Source organism: Cervus elaphus, chromosome 9 (genome assembly GCF_910594005.1).
Source record: "Cervus elaphus chromosome 9, mCerEla1.1, whole genome shotgun sequence".
In the NCBI taxonomy this organism is placed as follows: domain Eukaryota; kingdom Metazoa; phylum Chordata; class Mammalia; order Artiodactyla; family Cervidae; genus Cervus; species Cervus elaphus.
This window is the reverse complement of record NC_057823.1, coordinates 12,653,305-12,676,021: the sequence shown is the minus strand read 5'-3', so window position 1 is coordinate 12,676,021 and position 22,717 is coordinate 12,653,305. Positions and strand designations below refer to the sequence as shown.

The 22,717-nt window shown below is 39.9% G+C and overlaps 3 protein-coding genes across 3 annotated transcripts; all 3 read right to left on the bottom strand.

Annotated features, from left to right (window-relative positions):
* Positions 1 to 639: 639 nt before the first annotated feature.
* On the bottom strand, positions 640 to 3,729 carry LOC122699889 (olfactory receptor 7A17-like). The gene is made up of 2 exons (XM_043912320.1): positions 2,791 to 3,729; positions 640 to 831 (listed from the first exon to the last, which is right to left on the bottom strand). The coding sequence occupies exons 1-2, from the start codon at positions 3,712 to 3,714 to the stop codon at positions 640 to 642; spliced, it is 1,116 nt and encodes a 371-aa protein (XP_043768255.1). The 5' UTR covers positions 3,715 to 3,729.
* Positions 3,730 to 11,761: 8,032 nt separating this feature from the next.
* Positions 11,762 to 12,703, bottom strand: LOC122700873 (olfactory receptor-like protein OLF4). Its single transcript, XM_043913905.1, has one exon. It carries the CDS (start codon positions 12,608 to 12,610, stop codon positions 11,762 to 11,764), a length of 849 nt encoding a protein of 282 aa, XP_043769840.1. The 5' UTR covers positions 12,611 to 12,703.
* A 6,512-nt stretch (positions 12,704 to 19,215) lies between these two features.
* On the bottom strand, positions 19,216 to 20,163 carry LOC122700872 (olfactory receptor 7A17-like). The gene has a single exon (XM_043913904.1). It carries the CDS (start codon positions 20,161 to 20,163, stop codon positions 19,216 to 19,218), a length of 948 nt encoding a protein of 315 aa, XP_043769839.1.
* Between the last annotated feature and the right edge of the window lie 2,554 nt (positions 20,164 to 22,717).

The window sequence follows — 22,717 nt, the reverse complement described above, 5'->3', positions numbered from 1 at the left end:
CCCATTTTTTATGGTTCTTTATTTATTTTTTGGATTGAGTTGCCTTAGTCTGATATTTGGTTTAAGTTTTCTGTTTCTGCCTATCAACTTAATCTTTTGGGTACTTTCGCCTTCTCATTTCAAGTAGAAGAGAACACCTCAAATTTGCTTATAAGACAGTTCTGGGTGCTGAACTCCCTCAGCTTTTCTTTATCTGGGAGAGCCTTTATTTGTTCTTCATATGAGAAGGATACCTTTGCTGGATGGAGGATTCTTGGCTAGCAGTTATTATATCACCATTGTTTGAGAATGACATTCCATTCTCTCTTGGACTGTGGAGTCTCTGCTAAGGAATTTGTTGATAACCCAATGCGGCTATCTTTGCAGGGTGCTCACTTTTTTTTTCTGGATACCTTTAATATTCTTTCTTTTTAATAACTTTATTGAAATGTAATTGATTTACAGTGTCATATTAGTTACAGGTGTACAGCAAGATTATACATATATTCTTTTTCAGATTCTTTTTCCAGTATAGATTATTACAAGATATTGCATTTATTTCCCTGTTTTTAATTCCCTAGGTCCTTCTTGATTGCCTATATATATATATTAGTATATAAAAGCAGCATTCTTTCACTGACTTTAAAAAATATTCTTTATTTATTTGCTGTATTTCTGGCTGCCCCGAGTCTCCCTTGCTCTGCGGAGGCTTTCTCTGGTTGCGGAGGTGGGGGCGCTACTCCTCACGGCGGTAGGAGGACGTCTCACCGCGCTGACCTCTCCTGCCGCAGAGCGCGGGCTCCACACTGCAGGCTCAGCAGTGGCGCTGCCCCGGCTTCGTGACTCTGGGGCCTGTGGAATCTTTCCCGACCAGGGATCAACCCAACGCCTGTTCCCGCCTTGGCGGGCAGATTCTTACCTACTGACCCACCAGGGAAGTCTTTTCTTTCATTGACTTTTGACAGTTTTAATACGTGTGTGTTGGAGAAGGTCTTTTGCATTGAAACATTCATGTGTCCTATGATAATACCTCTGTGGATGTGTGCATTCGATTCCTTCCGCAGACTTGGAAACTTCTCAGCTGTTATTTCTGTACATAATCTCTCTGTTCCTGTCTCCCTCTCTTCTGCTTTTGAGACACCCAGTATCCTTCTTACGTCTTCTAATAGAGTCAGAATTTGATTCTGTATTTTCACACTTCTGTGATTAAATCTGCTCTTTGGATCTCAGGGAAGACCTAACAGGCTAAACTTTTCAACACACTAGATGAAGGAGACACAAGAGGGTCTCTCTCTAGGAAGACCCCCACAAGGTCCTGCTCAGTTTCACAACAACTAAGTAATAGAATAATAAAATTGAATTGAACTGAACGTAATTGTAATAATCTCATTCTGCTTGTCTGAAGCATTTATTTTGATACATGACGATAACTGTCATAACTACATGGCTATTCACCTTTATTTTATATAAAATATGAAATAAAAAATGAAACAGTGACTTTATTGGTATCCCTTTGAGGTCATGTGTAGAGGGTGGAAGAATATGCTTGCACAACAGAATTCCAAGCTTTCCAGGGACTCATCCTTTAATTATGAGGATGATATATAGTGGTTGATATAAATGCCATTCATTTTCTACCCTTTAGTGGTTTTGAGAACATTCTGAGGAGTGGAAGAGATTTCATTTTGAGGAATGGCAGGAATCATATTTTGTGGAGGCAGTGGAAATTTCAAACAGACACAAGACAATAATTTATTAAAAACCAAAACATTCCTACAGTCCTTCAGCTCAATGAATACACCTTATAAATGAACACTGACAGTCCACATGTTAATGAGTACATGAGCTGCCTGAAACATGCATCTTTCTCACAGATTTAATATCTGTCTCACCACACTTAGGTTTAACCCTACTCTAGGGCCTGTGTGCTCAGTTCCTAAGTCACGTCCTGCTCTTTGTGACCCTATGGACCTAACCCGCAGGCTCCTATATCGATGGGATTTTCCAGGTAAGAATATTGCAGTGTTTTGCCATTTTCTTCTCCAGAGGATATTCCAGACCCAGGAATCAAACCTGCATCTCATCTCCTGCATTGGCAGGTGGGTTCTTATAACTAGCATCACCTGGAAAGTCCACTCTAAAGCCATACTAAATCTATTTATTTCTTTATAGGTGACTTCAGAGTAGATTCCACTTGGAGCTGTATTTTATTGCCAATGACTAATTGCTAATGACTGTGGTAGACCAAGTGGACACAAGGCTGTACAGAAGACCAAAAGCCTAGTGAGAAAAATACCCTTGACTAGTGACAACAAGCAGTGTGTTAAGTTTGAATTACCAAAGAGAGCATTAAGGGAGTGATATGTAAAGAATGATTTTCACAAAAGTGAGAAACCGTGGTCTCAGATTTTCTTGCCAGGAAGTATTTTCCCAACTTATGGGAATGGTATATCTCATGACTATTTCTTTTAGTCAAACAAAATGAAAAAATACTTAGGATGGCCTATTTTATTTTATAGGAAATAATTATTAAGAGATCCATGTAGACTCCTGAAATGAATGTGTGTATTTTCAAATATTTCACCTCCAAGATTGGAAATGTAATTGCAAGAGTAGGAAAATGAAAAAGGGAAAAATCAAGGATATCAGAAATATCACAAAATACATAAAATGTATAAATTCAAAATCAAAATAGAAATGCCAAATAGAAGAGAGAAAGCTCTACTTCCACAATTTGATCAAAGACTAACAACACTGACTTCAGGCTTTGAGTTCTGCTCTCATGGACCCTAGGACAATAGGGCATTTTACAGACACCTTTTCAAAGAGTGTTTTCAGACCCCTCTTTAAGTCTTTATTTCTCAGGCTGTAGATGAAGGGGTTCAGCATGGGTGTGACCACAGTGTACATCACCGAGGCTCTTGCACTTGAGTGTGAGCTGTGGGTAACAGCAGAGCTAAGGTACACTCCTAAACCCGTACAATAAAATAAGGAGACAACTGAGAGGTGAGATGCACAGGTGGAGAATGCTTTATACTTCCCCCGAGCTGATGACATTCCTTGTATGGAGGAAAGTATCTTAGAGTAAGAGTAAAAGATACCAGTGAGGGGACCACCAGCCAGCAGTTGAGCTACAGAATACATCACCATGTTATTGAGAAAGGTGTCAGAACAGGCAAGTTGGATCATCGGATTGAGTTCACAGAAAAAGTGGGGGATTTCTAAGACTGTGCAGAAAGCCAGATGCAACACCATTAAGCTTTCTAACAAGGAATGCAGGACGCTGATGACCCAGGACACCAGCATCAACAGTCCACAGAGCTGAGGGTTCATTATGACCGTGTAGTGCAGGGGGTGACAGATGGCCACGAAGCGGTCATAGGCCATCACGGTCAGCAGTAAAATGTCTAGTACTACAAACAGTGTGAAAAAATACACCTGGGTGATGCAGCCTTCAAATGTTATAACTTTGCTCTGAGTCTCGATATTCCACAGCATCTTTGGGATGGTGGTGGGGGTGAAGCAGATGTCTACAAAGGACAGGTTGGAGAGGAAGAAGTACATGGGGGTGCAGAGTTTGGAGTCTGAGCTGACAGCCAGGATGATGAGCAGGTTTCCGAACACAGCGATCAAGTACATGGTGAGGAAAAACCCAAATATGAGAGGCTGCCGTTCTGGTTCCTCTGAAAATTCCAGATGAAATTCGGAAACCCTCCTTAGGTTTTTTGGTTCCATTTGGTGAAGGTGACTACCAGGAAGGGGGCAAAATGACATGACTAATTTTCTCACAAATGTGCAGTACTCACATGGGTGAATTGCTGTCTTTTATATTTTGCCATCCTAAAATGTTTTGAGAAAGCAAGTGTTTTAGAAATTATGACTGCTATTTATGCTCACCAATCTATCAAAAGACTTCCCCAGTGGCTCAGATGGTAAAGTGTCTGCCTACAAAGCGGGAGACCTGGGTTCAATCCCTGGGTCAGAAAGATCTCCTAGAGAAGGAAATGGCAACCCTCTGCAGTACTCTTGCCTGGAAAATCCTATGGACAGAGGAGCCTGGTAGGCTACAGTCCATGGGGTCACAAAGAGTTGGACAAGACGGAGTAACTTCACTTTCACTATAAAGATATTAACTTCAAAATTTTGTTCATAGATTTTGTGCACTTTGGGGAACCGCTTGAGTCATCTATAACTGGCAAAACTGGGTAACTATCAGTGTTTCCACCAAGATGTCATGTATTCGAGTTTTAATGAAAAATTCTTTCATGCATCTTAAAAATATAAATTCAATAGTGACAAAGCCTCAATATTGTCATTGCAGGGGATGCAGGGTGCTGGAAACAGAAGCTCCTAAGATCCCATTTTGGTGACAGAATATAAGCCAACAAAAATTATATAGCCTTTCAGATGGTGGCAAGTGGAATGAAGAAAAAAAAAAGAGGTATGATGTAGAAAGTCAAAAGGGAGTATGATTTTTCATGTATATTTAGGAAGGCCTGTGAACAAGGTGATATTTGAACAGAGACCTTAAGAATGACAGAACTAGGGCCATGGGCATACCTGGGGCAGTGCATCTTGACAAGGCAGCAGCTAATTTGAAGGTCCTGAGGAAGGTGCTTGATTAAGATGCTCCAGTCCAGAAAAGGAAGCCAGTCTGGTGAGCGACATGAGCCGGAGGGAGAGTGAGGAGAGATGGGGTCAGAGGATGTTGAGGAACAAGGTGGTCTCCTTCCTGCTGCTGAAAATTCAAGTCACAAGGGGTTCTTCATCCATGTTTTTACCTTCTTCACTTTGTGAAATTCAATATTAATAAAGCCATATGAGAGACAAATGATGGAAAATCCAAAACCAATTTCTAAAGAAAAGGTTATGATAGTTATAACTTATATCACTAATTCAATTTTTTATTTTTATAACAAAAGACATTGAAGGAGATAATATGACAGCAAGTTGTTATAATATGAAATGGAAGCACTGTCTGAGTTAGAATTTCCTCTTACTTAGAAACATATGGATTCCAATATGCATGTGGAAGATAAGGGTGACATTTATTCAAATGCAAAGAAGAAAAGTTTTCAAATAAAGGCTGAACATGATGCAACTTTTAGAATAGGTTTAGAATGAAAGGGCCATGAGGAGTAAGAGATGTGGAAGTAGTTCAAAATATGCAAAAGTGTGATGTATTTGCACCATGTATGAAGAAGCACATCCCTTTCCATGTTTGTTCAAGGTAAGTATTTGCAAGTGAAGAATATTTGAGTGATGGCTCAATTCCTTCAGTTAAAAAAATATTGGAGAGAGCATAAGATGACTGACACAGATTTTACCACACAAAATTTAAAATTCTCAGAAATTCTGCACAAATAATTTTATACATTATAACATATCTAAGGGAAACAACAATCTTGATAATAAAAATCCAATTCTTATTTTGAAAGCATATAATAATTGAAAAAAAAAACAGGAGCAAAAATATGCTGAATTTCCTATATGAAAGCAAAGAACTTGACTGGTCAGTTTTTAAAGGTGTCAGTGATGGGTTAATGATTCTACCAGATCAAGCCAGTGAATGAAAGGAAATCAGTCCTGAATATTCATTGGAAAGACTGATGCTGAAGCTGGAGCTCCACTACTTTGACCACCTGATGCAAAGAGCTGACTCACTGGAAAAGACCCCTATGCTGGGAAAGATTGACGGCAAGAGAAGGGAACGACAGAGGATGAGATGGTTGGATGGCATCGCCGACTTGATGGACATGATTTTGAACAAGCTCTGGGAGTTGGTGATGGACGGGGAAGCCTGGCGTGCTTCAGTCCATGTGGTCACAAAGAGTCAGACACGACTGAGCAACTGAACTGAACTGAATGAGTCAACACATATATTTAATATTATACATAATGAAATAACTGCAGGGTAAACTCTTTGGCATACAATTTTGATGTAATTTTTTTTTAATTTTAATATTAGAGGGATGGGATGGGGAGGGGGGATCGGAATGGGAGACACATGTAAATCTATGGCTGATTCATATCAATATATGGCAAAAACCACTACAATATTGTAAAGTAATTAGCCTCCAACTAATAAAAATAAATGAAAAAATAAATAAATAAAAAGTCACAAAAAAAAAAAAAAGAGAGAGAGAGTGGAGACACTGAAATGTATGCCCCATCAAAGGCTGTTTCATGGGAAAAGTTTGCCAGCATTCTAGATCTTATTCATCATAGTTAAATATGCTTCTGTTAGAAAAACAAGCTACATCACTGTCCATCCCTCCACATCTAATACCCTATAACTCTTCTTCAGTTAATGACAGATGTACTTGGACTTAGGTTCTACTTTGACTGCAAACACTTTGCACATCCCACTCCCTCTTCCAACTGGGCTTCTATGGCCATCCTTTAATGGTCAACATCGACCCTTGCATTGTCAAGCTCAGTACTCACTTCTTTTTTCAGCATCATGAAATAATACATGATTAATTAATCATGTATTAATTGATTAATTAATCATTAATTAGTTTATCTGTCAAGACAACAAACCAACTCAGTGTTCATGGCTCTGGTTTAGTCTGCATTGGCTCTCATATGAACTGAGGTAAATATTCTTGGCTGCCATTCCCTTTGACCATATCTTGCAGTATTTACTGGGCTCCTGGACTCACCTGGGTGGAGTTTCTGAGAGGAAAGTCTCAACATAGATGCCCCAACTCCTCTTGGATGGTTGATGATGGAGATAGAAACTCTATCTACAGATAGGACAGTGGGATGGAGTCAAGCACTGGTCCCCCACCTAGAGTTTTGACTCTGCAAGCATCAACCATTCCCCCATCTAGTCCAAGGCTGCACAGGCAGAGGGACTGCAGCACAGGAAATATTGATGGCTCTTTATGTCTGCTCATTAGCATGATTCCCTTTTGTAACTACCACCTCTAATGACTGATTTCCCTGAGGGACACTGGTCTGGCCAGATAGGAAAAGTTTCCTGCTCATATTCTGTGTTTAGGATACAGAGTATATAGTTTTACAATTTCTGCACACCAAATTGTCTTCACTTGAACTTTTGAATGAAAGTATATGCATTCATTCCAGATGTGTGATCAGTTTTAATATTTTTATGCAAGGACCCATGAATCACACCAAATAATATATATCTGAAAAAGTTTGAATTGGCATTTTCAAAGAAAATTGGTATTTTCAAATACTTAAAATCAATTTTTTTAAAGTTTAAAATCAAGGCAAATTAAAATGTATTAATAAATTAAACAGTATTATTGTCTTTAGTTGTTTTCTGACTCTTTGCAACCCCATGGACTGTAGCCTGCTAGATTCCTCTGTTCATGGGATTTCCCAGGCAAGAATACTGGAGAGGGTTACTTCTATATTGTACATTAATTGTCCATTTATTCCCATAATCTTGATAGGAATATAAATTGGTGCAGCTACTATGTAAAAGAGTAGGGAGACTGCTCAAAAATTAAGTATAAAATTACCTTATGATCCAGGTATCCCAATTTGAGTATTTATCCTAAAAATACAAAACACAAATGTGAAAAGATACATGCAACCCTCAGTCCATCACAACATTATTTTCAACAGCCAAATATGGAAGCAACCTAAGTGGCCATCAATGAATGAATGGATAAAGAAGAAGGCATATATGTATGTAAAACGTAATGCTACACAGCTATACAAAAATGATGGAATCTTGGAGGGGGAAACTGAGATGGCAGAGTAAGAGGATGGGGAGCCCACCTTGCCCACAAACACATCAAAAGTAATCTACACGTGACATATGCACACAACTGAGTTTAAAATAGATAACTAACAAGGACCTACTGTACAGCAGAGGGAACTCTATCCAATACTCTGTAATAGCTTACGTGGGAAAAGAAGCTAAAAAGAGAGGATATACCTACATGTATTACAGATTCACTTCTCTGTACCCCTGAAACTCACCCAGCAATGGAAATAAGTTATACCACAGTAAAATGTTTAAAACATAGTTGCAGAAATAAAAACATGTGATAAAGTTCAACATCCATTCATGATATAACAATCCTCATCAAAGTGGGTATAGAGGGCACATATCTCAACAAAATAATGGCACTTATGACATAAACACAACCAACCTCACATTCTACAGTGAAAAGTTGAAAGCACTTCCTATACATTTAGGAACAAGACAAGGATGTCTACTCTCTCTACTTCCAGTATTCACTGCTAATACTTCAGAATACTTACAACATTGCCCACAGAAATAGAATTAATATTCCTAAAATTCAGGGCTTCCCTGGTGGCGCAGATGGTAAAGAATCAGCCTGCAATCGTGACTGCAGGCTGGTGTTGCAGGTCCATCAACCCCTGGGTCAGGAAGATCCTCTGGGGAAGGGAATGGCTACCCACTCCAGTGTTCATGTCTAGGGAGCCCCATGCATAGAGGAGCCCTGGCAGGCTACCATCCATGGGGTCGCAAAATGATGGACACAACTGAGGGACGGACACACATGCACACCTAAAATTCATATGGAACTACAAAAGAACCTGAATAGCCAAAGCAATTGCAAAACAAAATCAACCAACTAACCAAACAACCGCCCCCCCCCCACCCATGAAAACAAAGCTGGGCTTATCATTCTCCTAAACTTCATACTATACTAAAAAGCTACAGTCATCAAAATGGCATGGTACAGGCACAATCAATGGAGCAGAATAGAGAACAAAGAAATAAACCACACGCTTATGGCCAATAAACCCATGACAAAGAAGGTAAGAACAATAATGAAAAACAAAAAGAGTCTTTCAGCAAGTGTGCTAGTAAAACTGGACAGCTATGTACAGAGAATTAGATTAAAATATTTCTCACACCACATGCAAAAATAAACACAAATGGATTAAAGGCTTAAATGTAAGACTGGAAACCATAAAAATCATAAAAGATAACTAGGTAGAACAGTCTTTGAGCTAAATAATAGCAATATTTTTTGGATCAGTCTCCTAAAGCAAATGAAATAAAAGCAAAAATAAACAAATGTGACCTAATTAGACTTGAAAGCTTTTGCAAAGCACAGAAAGCCATTGAGAGCTTATTAATATAACAAGCAAAATAAATGTGAAGGCAATTGTAAAAAATCTGCTACTACTTATTTTGGGCATTTACATCAATATTTGAGACAGCATTCATGCTCAGTCTACTTTTCAAGTAACTTCAAAAAACAGTATTAAAATGTGATCCTGTTGAGGTTACTTTCCAGGAAACCAGGGGAAATTGCAATAAAATAAATACTTGTGGAGAAAAATAGGTAAGCCTGAATTACAGGCTGGGCAAGAATTCAACCTCTCTTGTCAGTTGCCCTTTGATCATAAGAATGGAAGAGATCTCTGATTATGAGGAGGATTTATAATGGATGATATTCAAATGTACATTCATTGATTCTTTTATTATTATGGCTAACTAGAAAAAAGTGAGATATTTAATTTAGAGCTATGGAAAGATGCATGAGTGTGAAGCACTGTAAATTTTCAAGGGGAAACAGGAATATAATACAGTACGTCTCCTAGATAGAAACGAGTTCCTTTGCAAGAGTGTATTCTTCAGTCCAATTTGTTCATAAGTCCAACAAAGTTGGCCTAGGTACCCAGCTAGCACAATCAGTTACATAGGACTATAATCAGTTTCCCTGGAGAAGTGGCAACCCATTCGAGTATTCTTGCCTGGGAAATCCCGTGGAGAGAAGAGCCTGGTAGGCTACAGTCCACTGGGTCACCAGAGTCGAGCATGACTGAGCGACTAAGCCACAGACATCACTGCAATAGGTTTATACTATTTTTCACACAAATAACACATAAAAAACAAGTGCAAAACATAAAGAAAACCTTCTCAATCTTACTGTACAGTGCCTTGAAAAGTACAGTAGTAGAGTACAGCAGCTGGCATATAGGGGTTGGCGTTGAGTGAACAGACAGAATTATTGACTGGAGGAGGGAGAGGAGATGGACGAGGGCAGAGATGAAGGACCATTAGCAGTAGGAGATGGAAGTTGAATTTCACTCATGCCTGATGTTGATGGCACAGGTTCTGGTTCCTTGCTGGATTCATTTGATCTACCCTCTTGGAAAAACTTCCCAGTAGCTCCAGGGCTACTCTGGTAGCTCAGTTGGTAAACAATCCACCTGCAATGCAAGAGGCCCTGGTTCAATTCCTGGGCCAGGAAGTTCCCCAGGAGACAGGATAGGCTACCCATTCCAGTATTCTCTGCCTTCCCTGGTGGCTCAGATGGTAAAAAAAAAAAAAAAAAAAATCCACCTGCAATGCAGGAGACCTGGATTCGATCCCTGGGTTGGGAAGATTCCCTGGAGGAGGGCATGGCGACCCATTCCAGTATTCTTGCCTGGAGAATTTCATGGACAGAGGAGCCTGGTGGCTACAGTCCATGCAGTCACAAAGAGCTGGACACAGCTGCATGTCTAAGCACTTGAAAAAACAATCTACTGATGTCTTGATGTAGCTTTTTCTCCTATCAGAGGTGACACGGCAGCACTGGATTGCATTCTGAACAGCTGCTGCAGCCTTCGTGTACCATTCTGCAATCCTAGGTCCCATGCCTCAAAAGCTCATTTGTTCTTGTTGTTCAGTTGCTCAGTCATGTCCAACTCTGTGAGACCCCACGGATGGCAGCACACCAGACTTTCCCATCCATCACCATCTCCCAGTTTGCTCAGACTCATGTCTATTGAGTCAGTGATGCCATCCAATCATCTCATCCTCTGTCGTCCCTTCTCCTGCCCTCAATCTTTCCCAGCATCAGGATCTTTTCCAATGAGTTGACTCTTCTCATGAAGTGCCCTCTCAAATAAAGAAATTCCCTGACTATTTCCTGTGTCCTGGATCTCCCCTGTTCTTCAGTTGCATCTTCTTCCTCTTGTCTCTCTTATTAGTTTTGCTGGCCCTCCAATTCCTCCTTTTCACCTCGCTCCACTGTCTCAGTTATTTTTGTTTCCATCATTATTACTTGGAGATTTTTAGCTGTACCAGCAATATCACCACTGCTTTTATGCTTGCTTCTGGATATCCTGGGCTTGAAATAAAGATAGAGTACTACTGTACCCTATATAATACTCTACACACACACACACAATATGTCACCTAAAAGGTCTTTTGGTCAAAAAGAGCATGTGTGAATATATATATATATATATATATATATATATATATATATATATATACACATTTATACATGTATCTATATATAGAGAGAGACAGTCACAAGTTGACACTTGAACAAGAGAGTTAAGGGTTCTAACTTTTCACAGTCAGAAATCCTCCTGTAACCTGACAGTTATTTTTCTATATCACTGATTCGTCCAACTGTAATAAAAATAATATAAATTCTCCTGGTTGTTAAGTGTATATTTAAATGATTAATGCTACTCATAACTATTACTTCAGGGAAATAGGAGAAAAATTGCTTTGAATGGTATGTGTCATTTAAGAAGTAATTATTGTTAAAAAATCTATGATGCCCATCAAATAATAGAATCTCCAAATGTTTTGACCCAAAGGTAGGAAAATTTTGAAGTAGGAAAAAATAAAAACTACCTATAGAAAAGAAAAGGAAAAAACCTTAATAAGGAGAGTTCCTAAAATTGCATAAAGATGCTGAGTTCAAAGATGAAAAGACAAATGGAAATCCCAGGAAACAAATAGGAAAAATTTTATTCCACAATGATCAAAAAACCACAGTTTCTGGTTCTGAGGCTCTGAGTTATGCAATCCAGGGGACTAGGGTATTTGGTCTTTTAAACTTGGCATAAAGTAGAATCTCTTCAGAGCCCCTTTTATATCTTGATTTCTCAGGCTGTAGACGAAGGGGTTCAGCAGGGGTGTGACCACAGAGTACATCACAGAAGCAATGGTACTTGAATGTGAGCTGTGGGTAGCAGCAGAGCTAAGGTAAACTCCTAAGGCTGTAAAATAAAATAGGGAGACAACCAAGAGGTGGGACACACAGGTGGAAAATGCTTTATACCTCCCCCGAGCTGATGAGATTTTACACACGCAGGAAACTATTTTAGAGTAGGAGTAAAGGATACTAGCAAAAGGACCGACACCCATCAGGAAAGCTGCAAAATGCATCACTATGTTATTAAGAAAGTTGTCAGAACTGGCAAGTTGTACCAGCTGACTGAGTTCACAAAAAAAGTGGGGGATTTGTATTTCTGGACAGAAGGACAATCGCAGCACCATTAAGCTGTGTAGCAAGGAATGCAAGGCAATCAGCACCCACGATATTAGAACCAGCAGTCCACAGAGGTGGGGGCTCATGATGACCGTGTAGTGCAGGGGGTGGCAGATGGCCACATACCGATCATAAGCCATCACACTCAGGAGAATGCCATCTAAATCTGCAAAGAGAATGTAAAAATATACCTGGGTGATGCAGCCTTCATATGTGATACCTTTGCACTGTGTCTGGATGTTCCACAGCATCTTTGGGATGGCAGTGGAGGTGAAACAGATGTCTACAAAGGACAGGTTGGAGAGGAAGAAGTACATGGGGGTGTGGAGGTGGGAGTCCGAGCTGACAGCCAAGATGATGAGCAGGTTTCCAAACACAGTGATCAGGTACATGGAGAGAAAAAGCCCAAATATGAGGGGTTGTAGTTCTGCTTCCTTTGCAAGTCCCAGAAGAAGAAATCATGAAATTTGTGTATTGTTACTTGGTTCCAAGGTGTGGAGGTGACTACCAGGAAAAAGGAAAATAATGACAATTTTTACACCTACTAATTAACATAACTGAAATACTGTAATTTCTGTTTAGCCCTCAAGAAGTTGATGTTGATATTTTATTTGCAGATAAGTTCTCTTTTAGAGTATGTGTGTATGTTGAGCCACTTCAGTTGTGTCTGACTCTGTGCGACCCAAGGACCATAGCACATCAGCCTCCACTGTCTATGGGATTTCCCAAGAAAGAATTCTGGTGTGTGTTGCCATGCCCTCCTCCAGTGGTTATTTCCAACACAGGGATTGATCCTGTATCTCTTGAATGGGTACTGCTTTGCAGGCAGATTCTAAACCACTGAGTCACTGTGGAAGCCCCTTGAAGCTATACTTCATTTCATTTCTGACTAGGAATTTTTGTCCCATTCTCATCACATTTGCTAAGAGGTTTTAATATTCTAGAGTTTTAATGTGATATTCCTTCATTCTTTTGAGAAATCCATATTTAATGCTAACCATGTTCCAAGATACTTTGGCCACCTCATGCAAAGAGTTGACTCATTGGAAAAATACCCTGATGCTGGGAGGGATTGGGGGCAGGAGGAGAAGGGGGGAACAGAGGATGAGATGGCTGGATGGCATCACCGACTCGATGGACAAGAGCTTGGGTAAACTCCGGAAGTTGGTGATGGACAGGGAGGCCTGGTGTGCTATGATTCACGGAGTCCCAAGGAGTCGGACATGACTGAGTGACTGAGCTGAACTGATATTCCAAGAACATGGAGACAAGTAGAAAATGCTGAAAAGTAAACCTCTAGCAATCCAAGGATGGGGAATGAGGTTATGTGCATAAAATATGATAGAATATGTCAGAATGTGATAGATGCTATGACAAAACAAAGCCAGATATAAAAGAAAGAGGTAGGAGCTGTTATTTTGTCCTGAGTGTTAAGGAAAGTCCAGCAAACTAGGTGATGGTTGAACAGATTCTTAATGAAAGAGAGACAAGGAGATAGTGTGATGGCAGAATAGTGTGCCTGGAAGAGGGACCTGCCACTGCTAAGGACCTGAAGAAGATGCTTGTTCCACAGGTTCAAGTGCAAACAAGGAAGCCAGTGGGCCAGAGGGAAAAGCAGGAGGGGGAGTGATTAGAGATGGTGTCAGGGATGCTGAGGAACAAGGTGGCCTTCCTGCTACAGCTGAACCTTCAGTCCACAGAGAATCCCTCCTTCCATGAGGTTCCTTACACATTATCAATTTAGTTATAAAACCATCCTATGAGTTATATCAGATTCGCTTACTGATTCTATCTGTTGCTGTGATCTGTGTATATAAGTCACTTAGCATATGGGTCCAGGTGCCTCTGCTGTAAGAACTGTCCTCCCTTTCAAGACAAAAACACACACACACACATACACACACACAGAGCACACACACACACACAGAGTGCACACACACACACATACACACACAGAGCACACACACACACACACACACACCACACACACACACAGAGCACACACAAAGCACACACAGAGCACACACACACACCACGCACACAACACACACACACACACAGAGCACACACACAGCACACACACACACACACACAGCACACACACACACATACACACACACACACACAGCACACACACGCACCACACATGTTCTGTGTTGTGTCACCATCATACACTGGTCACCCAAATTCACCCTTTTTAGGCTGTGAGAGGTTACAGCTCAGCTGGTCAGGTCAAATAATTATTCTTCAAAAGAATATATAATTTTTACCATGAAATTCCAGTTTATAAACTTCTCATGGAACAATTAATGTCGGGTTCATTTTTGGTATAGCCAATGTCTGCTTGGTATTTTGAGAATAATTAAAAGGTTGAGAGTGAAAGAAACAGGGAGAAATGAAATGGATATATGGACATTAAGGGAGAACTATATCCAATATACTCAATGACACCTGAGACAATGCAATAAAGAAAGGTTTCCTTGCTTCATCAACATTCCAACTCCAGTGACATCTCCTTGATGTCTGGAAAAATAATAAAAAAAATCTTTTGTCCAAAATCATAAAAAATGATATACTTATGACATGGAACATCTTACAGTTTGAATACCCCAAGAGGAAAAGAAAAAAATGGAATATAAGCTACCAATTCAATATCAGAAATAGACAAAATACAGCAGAAGTTGGATATGTCTTATATGAAACATATAAGGCAGTAGAAGATTTTTTTTCTTAAGGACTTCCCCTATTTGTTTCCTCTTGTTCATAAATGAGGTCTGTATACTAGTTTTCTTTTACTGGAAGCATTTTATGCCTCCTATTCCTTCTAAAGGGATTATCTTGGTGGCTCAGAAAGTAAAGACTCTGTTTGTCAATGCAGCACACATAGGTTCAATCCCTGAGTCGAGAAGTTCCCCTGCAGAAGGAAATGGCAACTCACTCCAGCATTCTTGCCTGGGAAATCCTAGGGACAGAGGAGCCAGGTGGGTTACAGTCCACGGGGTCACAAGAGTTGGAGCAACTTAGCGACTAAACCACTAACATTGTTCCTTCTGAGTTTCCCCTATTACAGTTTAATTGTCAAGATTGACACTTGCAATTTCAAGTGCAATGTTCACTTTATTTTTAGACCGTAAATAAGTACATTAATATTAGGAAAACCAGAAAACAACCACAATGACCTCTGGCCTCTGGGCTCTGCAAGATTGGTCCTCAGGAGACCTCAGGTACACATTCCGGGCTTCCATCATCACTGACACTCTCCTGCAGGGTCTGTGGAGCTGTCAGACTCACCTGCCTGCAGATTGAGAGAGAAGGCTTTCCCTGTAGAAGTCAAAATTCCTCCTAAATGATTACTGACACAGAAAGAAATTTTGTCCCCAAATAAGAAAACAGGAACTGATACAAATCAAGCATTGGTTCCCAGAGAGATGTAGAACTTCAAAAGCAAGAACCAGGTCCTCCCCAACCAAAGTGACAGAGGCTGAGCGACTGCAGCAGAGGAGATATTTAGAGCTTCCTGTGTGAGCTCATTAGGCATGTTTCCTCTGGTTACTCCAATCTGTAACTACATGATTTCCCTTGGGGACACTTTTCGGGACAGAATGGATTTTTTTCACCTGTTGATTCTCTGTTCCTAAGACACTGCATTATAAGTTAGGTGAATTCAGTTTTTATTACTCCTTCTTCTAAATTTTCTTGCTTCCAAAGCCCTGAGGTTCCCAGCATGTCATCATGTCCCTGAGAACAAAATTTCCATTAAATTGTACCATTCAGGATTTGTCTTGACTAGGTCCCTTGGGTCTTTAATGCTTTGATTTGGGGCAAGGACAGAACCACCAAAATCTCTAAACATTACTATTTTCCTCTTCAAATTGGGGGATGACTTTGCTACTTTAGAATAAAACCACAGTTAATATACTCCTTGGATGCATGATAGTCTCTCCAAGTCAATTAGAAATTTCCCAGTTATATCAGAAGTTAGGAGCTATCCTTTAATCCCTCATTACTAATGTTTGTACTTATAAGAGAGATATTTGTATGTTGATATGCACCATAAACTATCTTAGCATATTATATGTGTGTGTGTGCTGTGCTCAGTCACATCTGAGTCTTTGTGACCTCATGGACTGTAGCCTGCCAGGCTCCTCCATCCATGGAATTTTCCAGGCAAGAATACTGGAGTGGGATGCCATTTCCTTCTGGCTTCTAAACAAAGAGGAAGCCATATCTCATACCTGACTCAAGCCCAAGCCCTCCATACCTCTTAGCAAGTTGACTGCAATCAGTACACCCCAAAGAAAGGCCTGAATTGTGACAACATCAGATCTAGCTCTTCCAGTAAAGCCACTGGGCACACATCAACTCTATATGGCTGTTCCCACAGAAAGACACCACTCTAAGAAAGTGAGAGTTAACTGTGGCACAAAATTTCAGAAGACACACAAAGGTAAGTGAAATGAAAATACAGAGGAATTTGTCCCAACTTAAATAAAAAGATATCATGCCTAAAAAGAGTTAGTGAAAGAGAAACAAACAGTTCACCAGATTTGGAATCAATACATTAGTAAAGATATAAAACTCCATTTTCTCAACCTAAAATTATTCAAGAAATCTTCCAAGAAGTTTTATTTCCAGTATTCACCATGTGCATTTTGTTAACAAGTGGAAGACCATAAAATATTTAATTTTGTGTGAAAAGGACTGCTGAATCAGTTATAATTTAAATAGGGAACTATAAAATAAAAACTAGCTTGAACTGAACATTACATTAAATGAAATGAACAACTAGAAATAATTTATAGTATACCAGGTGATACAGAAGAATGCATAAGCTAACTGAAATATAGAATCATGGAAATGATTCAGTCAGAAAAGAAAAAAAAAAAACAAATTAAAAATGGGAATAATTTGAGAGATGTTTGACTACATTAAGAACACCAACACTAGCACAATTGCAGTGTCCAAGAAGGCAACGACAGATAGGAAAGGTAGTCAAAACATATCTGATAAACTTATGTCTGAAAAGTTCCCAGACCTGAGGGAAAAAGAAAATTCAGGTACCAGAAACAAAAAGAGTCCCCCCAAAATGATAACAACAAAACCTTCACAAAGATACAGCAATTAAAACCACAGAGTTAAAGATATGGTTTTCTTTACCAGTTGAGCCACAGGGGAAGCCCGAGCCACCAAAAATAAAAGTGTCATGTAAGATGGAAGCATATAAATCTATCAGCTGATTTCTTTCTTTTTTGCAGAAACTTTGTACGATATAATGGGGAAGCATGATGTATTTAAAGTGTTGAGAGGGAAAAACGTGCAAACTAGGGCATTCTACCCAGAAAGACTAACATTTAGAATTGAAGGAGAGATACGGGATTTTTCAGGCAATCAAAGACTAATGCAATTTATCAATTCTAAACATACTCTACACGGAATATTATAGGACCTTCACAAAGAAGGAAAGAAAAAAGGCATAGCAAGTGGGAAGAAACTATGAGAAGAGAAAACCCTGTGAGTAAAGGTAGACACGGAGAGAGGCTGAGGATCAAATCACTTAAGCTGGTATGAAAACTTAATAGACAAAATAATTCTAAAATCAAGTATAGCTGCAATAAGAATTAAAGGGATAAATAGGGGGGTATCAAATGTGACTTCAAAGACACAAAATGTAGGGCAGGGAGTGAAAATGCAGTGCTATTAATATGTGTATGAACTTAAAAGACAACTTGTTTCTATAAGTAGACATCATTGTAGGTCATCATATAAAGACCCTTTGTTTATCATACATCAAAAATCTACACAAGATACAATCTAGAGAGAAAGGACCACAAGCATATCACTAAATCAGTCATCAAATCATAAGAAGAGAAACATAAAGAGAAAAGAAAAAGAATGACACTAACAGAAAACAAGTTAACAAATTGGCAATAAGTAATACCTATGAAAAACCTCTTTAACTGCCAGTAAATTAAATGATCTCCTAAAGAGCCATCTTAAGACTAAATATTAAAACAACTAAGATCATAGCATCTGGCCCCATTACTGCATGGCGGAAAGGTGGAAGCAGTGACAGATTCCGCTTCTTGGGCTCCAAAATCACTGTAGATGATGACCGCAGCCATGGAATCAGAAGATGATTGCTTCTTGGAAGTAAACTGATGACAAACCTAGACAGTGTGTTGAAAAGTAGAGACATTACTCTGCCAACAAAGGTCCACATAGTCAAGGCTATGGTCTTCCCAGTGGTCACATATGGTTGTGAGAACTGGGCCATAAAGAAGGCAGAAGGTGGAATGATTGATGCCTTTGAACTATGCTGCTTGAGAAGACTCCTGATAGTCCCTTGGACAGCAAGGAGATCAAACCAGTCAGTCTAAAGGGAGAGCAACCCTGAATATTCACTGAAAGGACTGATGCTGAAGCTGAAGTTCCAGTATTTTGGTCATTTGATGCAAACAGATGACTCACTGGAAAAGTCCCTGCTGCTGGGAAAGATCCAGGACAGAAGGAGAAGGAGAAGAGGTCATCAGAGGATGAGATGGCTAGGTGGCATCACCAGTGCAATGAACATGAACTTTGGCAAGCTCTGGGAGATGGGGAGGGACAGGCAGGCCTGCCGTGCTGCAATCCGTGGGGTCACAAAGAGGTGGGCACAACTGTGTGACTGACCAACAACAGACTAAATGCTCTGATGAAAATATATTCCTCCTGATGAAGTCTCCATGATTCTATGATACTCCATCAAAGAAATGGAATTTCCAAACATTTTTGATCCAAAGATAGGAAAACGGTGGGTAGGAAAAATAAAAACTGTCTATATATAAGACTGAGAATAATGCTTAAAAAGAGAGTACCTAAAATTCTATAATGATACTGAATTCAAAGATGGAAAGAAAAATGGAAATCCCAGGAAATAAGGGCAAGGAGCAAAATTTCTTTCACAATGATCAAAGAACAATTTCTGGTTTTGATACTTTGAGTTATGCAATCCAGAGCACTAGTATAATTGGTCTTTTATACTTGGCATCAAATACAATCTCTTTAGACTCTGTTTTATATCTTGGTTTCTCATACTGTAGATGAAAGGGTTCAGCAGGGGTGTGACCACAGTGTACATCACTGATGAAATTGTTCTTGAATGTGAGCTGTGGGTATCCCCAGAGCTAAGGTACACTCCTAAGGCTGTAAAATAAAATAGGAAGACAACCACGAGGTGGGACACACAGGTGGAAAATGCTTTATACTTCCCCTGAGATGATGTGATTTTACATATGCAGGAAACTATTTTAGAATATGAGTAAAGGATGCCAGCAAAAGGGCCACCACCCACCAGGACAGCTGCAAAATACATCACTATGTTATTAAGAAAGTTGTCAGAACTGGCAAGTTGTACCACCTGGCTGAGTTCACAGAAAAAGTGGGGGATTTGCATTTCTGGACAGAAGGACAATCGCAACACCATTAGGCTGAGTAGCAAGGAATAGAAGGCAAAGAGCACCCAGGATACAAGAACCAGCAGTCCACAGAGCCGGGGGCTCATGATGACTGTGTAGTGCAGGGGGTGGCAGATGGCCACATACCGATCATAGGCCATCACAGTCAGGAGAATGTCATCTAATCCTGCAAAGAGAATGTGAAAATACATCTGGGTGATGCAGCCTTCATAGGTGATACCTTTGCGCTGTGTCTGGATGTTCCACAGCATCTTTGGGATGGTGGTGGAGGTGAAACAGATGTCTACAAAGGACAGGTTGGAGAGGAAGAAGTACATGGGAGTGTGGAGGTGGTGGTCTGAGCTGATGGCCAGGATGATGAGCAGGTTTCCAAACACAGTGATTAGGTACATGGAGAGGAAGAGCCCAAATATGAGGGGCTGCAGTTCTTCTTCTTCTGAAAGTCCCAGAAGAAGAAATAGTGAAATTCGTGTATCATTCCCTGGTTCCATGGGGTGGAGGTGCCTACCAGGAAAAAGGAAAATAACATGACTCGTTTGCACACAAGCTGGCATAATTCACATAGCTGAAATACTGCAATTTCTATTTAGCACTCAAGTAACTGATCTTAATAGCTTATTTATAGAAAAGTTCTCTTCCAAAGTATACTCCATTTCATCCCTCACAAAGAATTTTTGTCCCATTTTCATCACATTGGCAAAAAGCTCATCTATTCTAGAATTCTAATGAGGTATTTCTTCATTTATTTGAGAATTACATATTTAATGCTGACCCAGTAGCAATGCTGAAAAATAAATCTCTTGCAATCCAAGGATGGTGAATGAAGATGTTCAAATAAAATATGATAGAATATGTCTGAATGTCACAGATGCTATGAAGAAAACAAAACCAGGTATAAAGGACAGAGTGGTAGGAAGTGTTGCTTTCTCCTGAGTGTTCAAGGAAGAGCTTCAAACTAGGTGATGTTTGAAGATTCCTGAAGAAAGAGAGAAGAAGCCTTTGTGATGTCAGAAGAAGTGTGTGCCTGGCAGAGGAAGCTGGCACTGGTAAGGACCTGACAAAGACGATTGTTTCACATGTTCAAGTGCAAACAAGGAAGCCAGTGGGGTGAAGGAATAAGTAGGAGGGGAGTGATCAGAGACGGTGTCAAGGATGCTGAGGAACAAGTGGCCTCCCTGCTACAGCTGAACCTTCAGCACACAGAGAACCCCTCCTTCCCTGCGGTTCCTTGCACTTTATGAATTTAGTTTAAAACCATCCTGTGAATTATGTCAGTTTCCCTACTTAGTTCCATCTATTGACCAACTTCTGACCTCTGTAGTATAAGTCATCTTAACATAAGAGGACAGATGCCTCTTCTTTAAGAACTGGTCTCTCTTCACAAGAAACAGGCAAACATACACACATACACACACACAATGTCCTCTGGCTTGTGTTACTATCATAAACTGGTCACCCATATCCACCCTCATTAGGCCATGAATGGTCACACATCAAGCTGGTCAGATCAAATTATTATTCTCCAAAAGAATGTATTATTTTTACCCAGAGGTTCCAGGATTTTTTTTTAATTTGTGTTTCTTTTATTTAAAGGATAATAACTTTACAGAATTTTGTTGTTTTCTGTCACACCTCAACATGTATCAGCCATGGGTATACATATATCCCCTCCCTTCTGAACCCCCCTCCCGTTCCCTCCCCATCCCACCACCAAATTCCAGTTTATAAACTTCCCTAGAACAATAAATATCAGGTTTAACATTGGTATGGCCAATTTATTCTCAGTATTTAGAGAAGAATGAAAAGCATGAGAGAGAAAGAAAAAAAAAAAGACAAATGGAATGGACATAGGCAAATTCAGAGGAAAATATCCAATAAACTCAAATGAGCCCTGAGACAATGCAATGAAAAAAAAAAGTTTCCTTCATTCATCAATATTCCAACTCCAGTGACATTTCCTTGATGCCCAGAAAAAAATAATAAAGAAAAATATATTTTTCCAAGGACATAAACAGGGATATGTTCATGACGTGATATATCTTACAGTTTAAATATCCCAAGAGAATAAGCAAATAGAATATAAACTACCAATTCAAAAGCAGAAATAAATGAAATACAGCAAAAGTTGGATATATTTTATATGAAGATGCAGAATACTTCTTTTTCTTGAGGCATTTTCCTACTTGCTTACTTCAATTCATAAATAAGATGATTAGACTTATTGTCTACTTTTACTGGAAGCCTTTTATGCCTCCCATTCCTTTAAACGGGGCTTCCTTAGTGGCTCATTGGCAAAGAATCTGCCTGCAATCCAGGAGGCCAAGGTTCAATCCCTGGGTCAGGAAGAACCCCTGGAGAAGGAAATTGAAACCCACTCCAGTATTCTAGCCTGGGAAATTCCACAGACAGAGGAGCCAGGTGGGCAACAGTCCATGAAGTCAAAAAAGGGTCAGACACAACTTAGCGACTAAACCATTCCTTCTAACTGAACTTCCTCTGTTACCATTTATCAACATTGAAGAGTGAAGGGTTCACTTTATTTTTAGACCTAAATAGATACACTAATATTAGGAAAGCCAGAAATAACCACAGTGACCTCTGGCCTCTGGATACGCTAGATTGGCCCTCAGGTGACCTCAGGCACATGCTCCTGGCTTCCGTCCTCTCTGAACCTCCCCTGAAATCTGTGCAGAGCTCTCACCTGCCTGCAGACTGAGAGAGAAGGCTCTCCCTGTAGAAGTCCAAGTTCCTTTCTAAATGATTAATGATGCAGACTGAATTTTTGTGCCTAAACAAGACAACAGGAAGGGATAAAATCAAGCATTGCCTCCCAGACAGATTCAGGGATCTAAATTAAGAACTAGGTCCTCACCAACCAAAGTGGCACAGGTGGAGGGGCTGCAGCAGAGGAGATATTTGCAGCTTCTTGTGTCAGCTCACAGGGCTTCTCCGGTGTCTCAGTGATAAAGAATCCACCTGCAATGCAGGAGTCGTAGGAGATGGGGGCTTGATCCCTGGGTCAGGAAAATCCCCTGGAGGACTGCA

Bases quoted from the DNA above. Each gene is read 5' to 3' on its own strand.
- LOC122700872 (XM_043913904.1), bottom strand. From the start codon at position 20,163: ATGGAACCAGGGAATGATACACGAATTTCACTATTTCTTCTTCTGGGA.
- LOC122699889 (XM_043912320.1), bottom strand. From the start codon at position 3,714: ATGGAACCAAAAAACCTAAGGAGGGTTTCCGAATTTCATCTGGAATTT. The intron at 832-2,790 runs GTAAAATGCCCT...AAGATTCCACAG, and splicing joins CACTCTTTGAAAAGGTGTCT to GCCCCAGAGTCACGAAGCCG.
- LOC122700873 (XM_043913905.1), bottom strand. From the start codon at position 12,610: ATGTACCTGATCACTGTGTTTGGAAACCTGCTCATCATCTTGGCTGTC.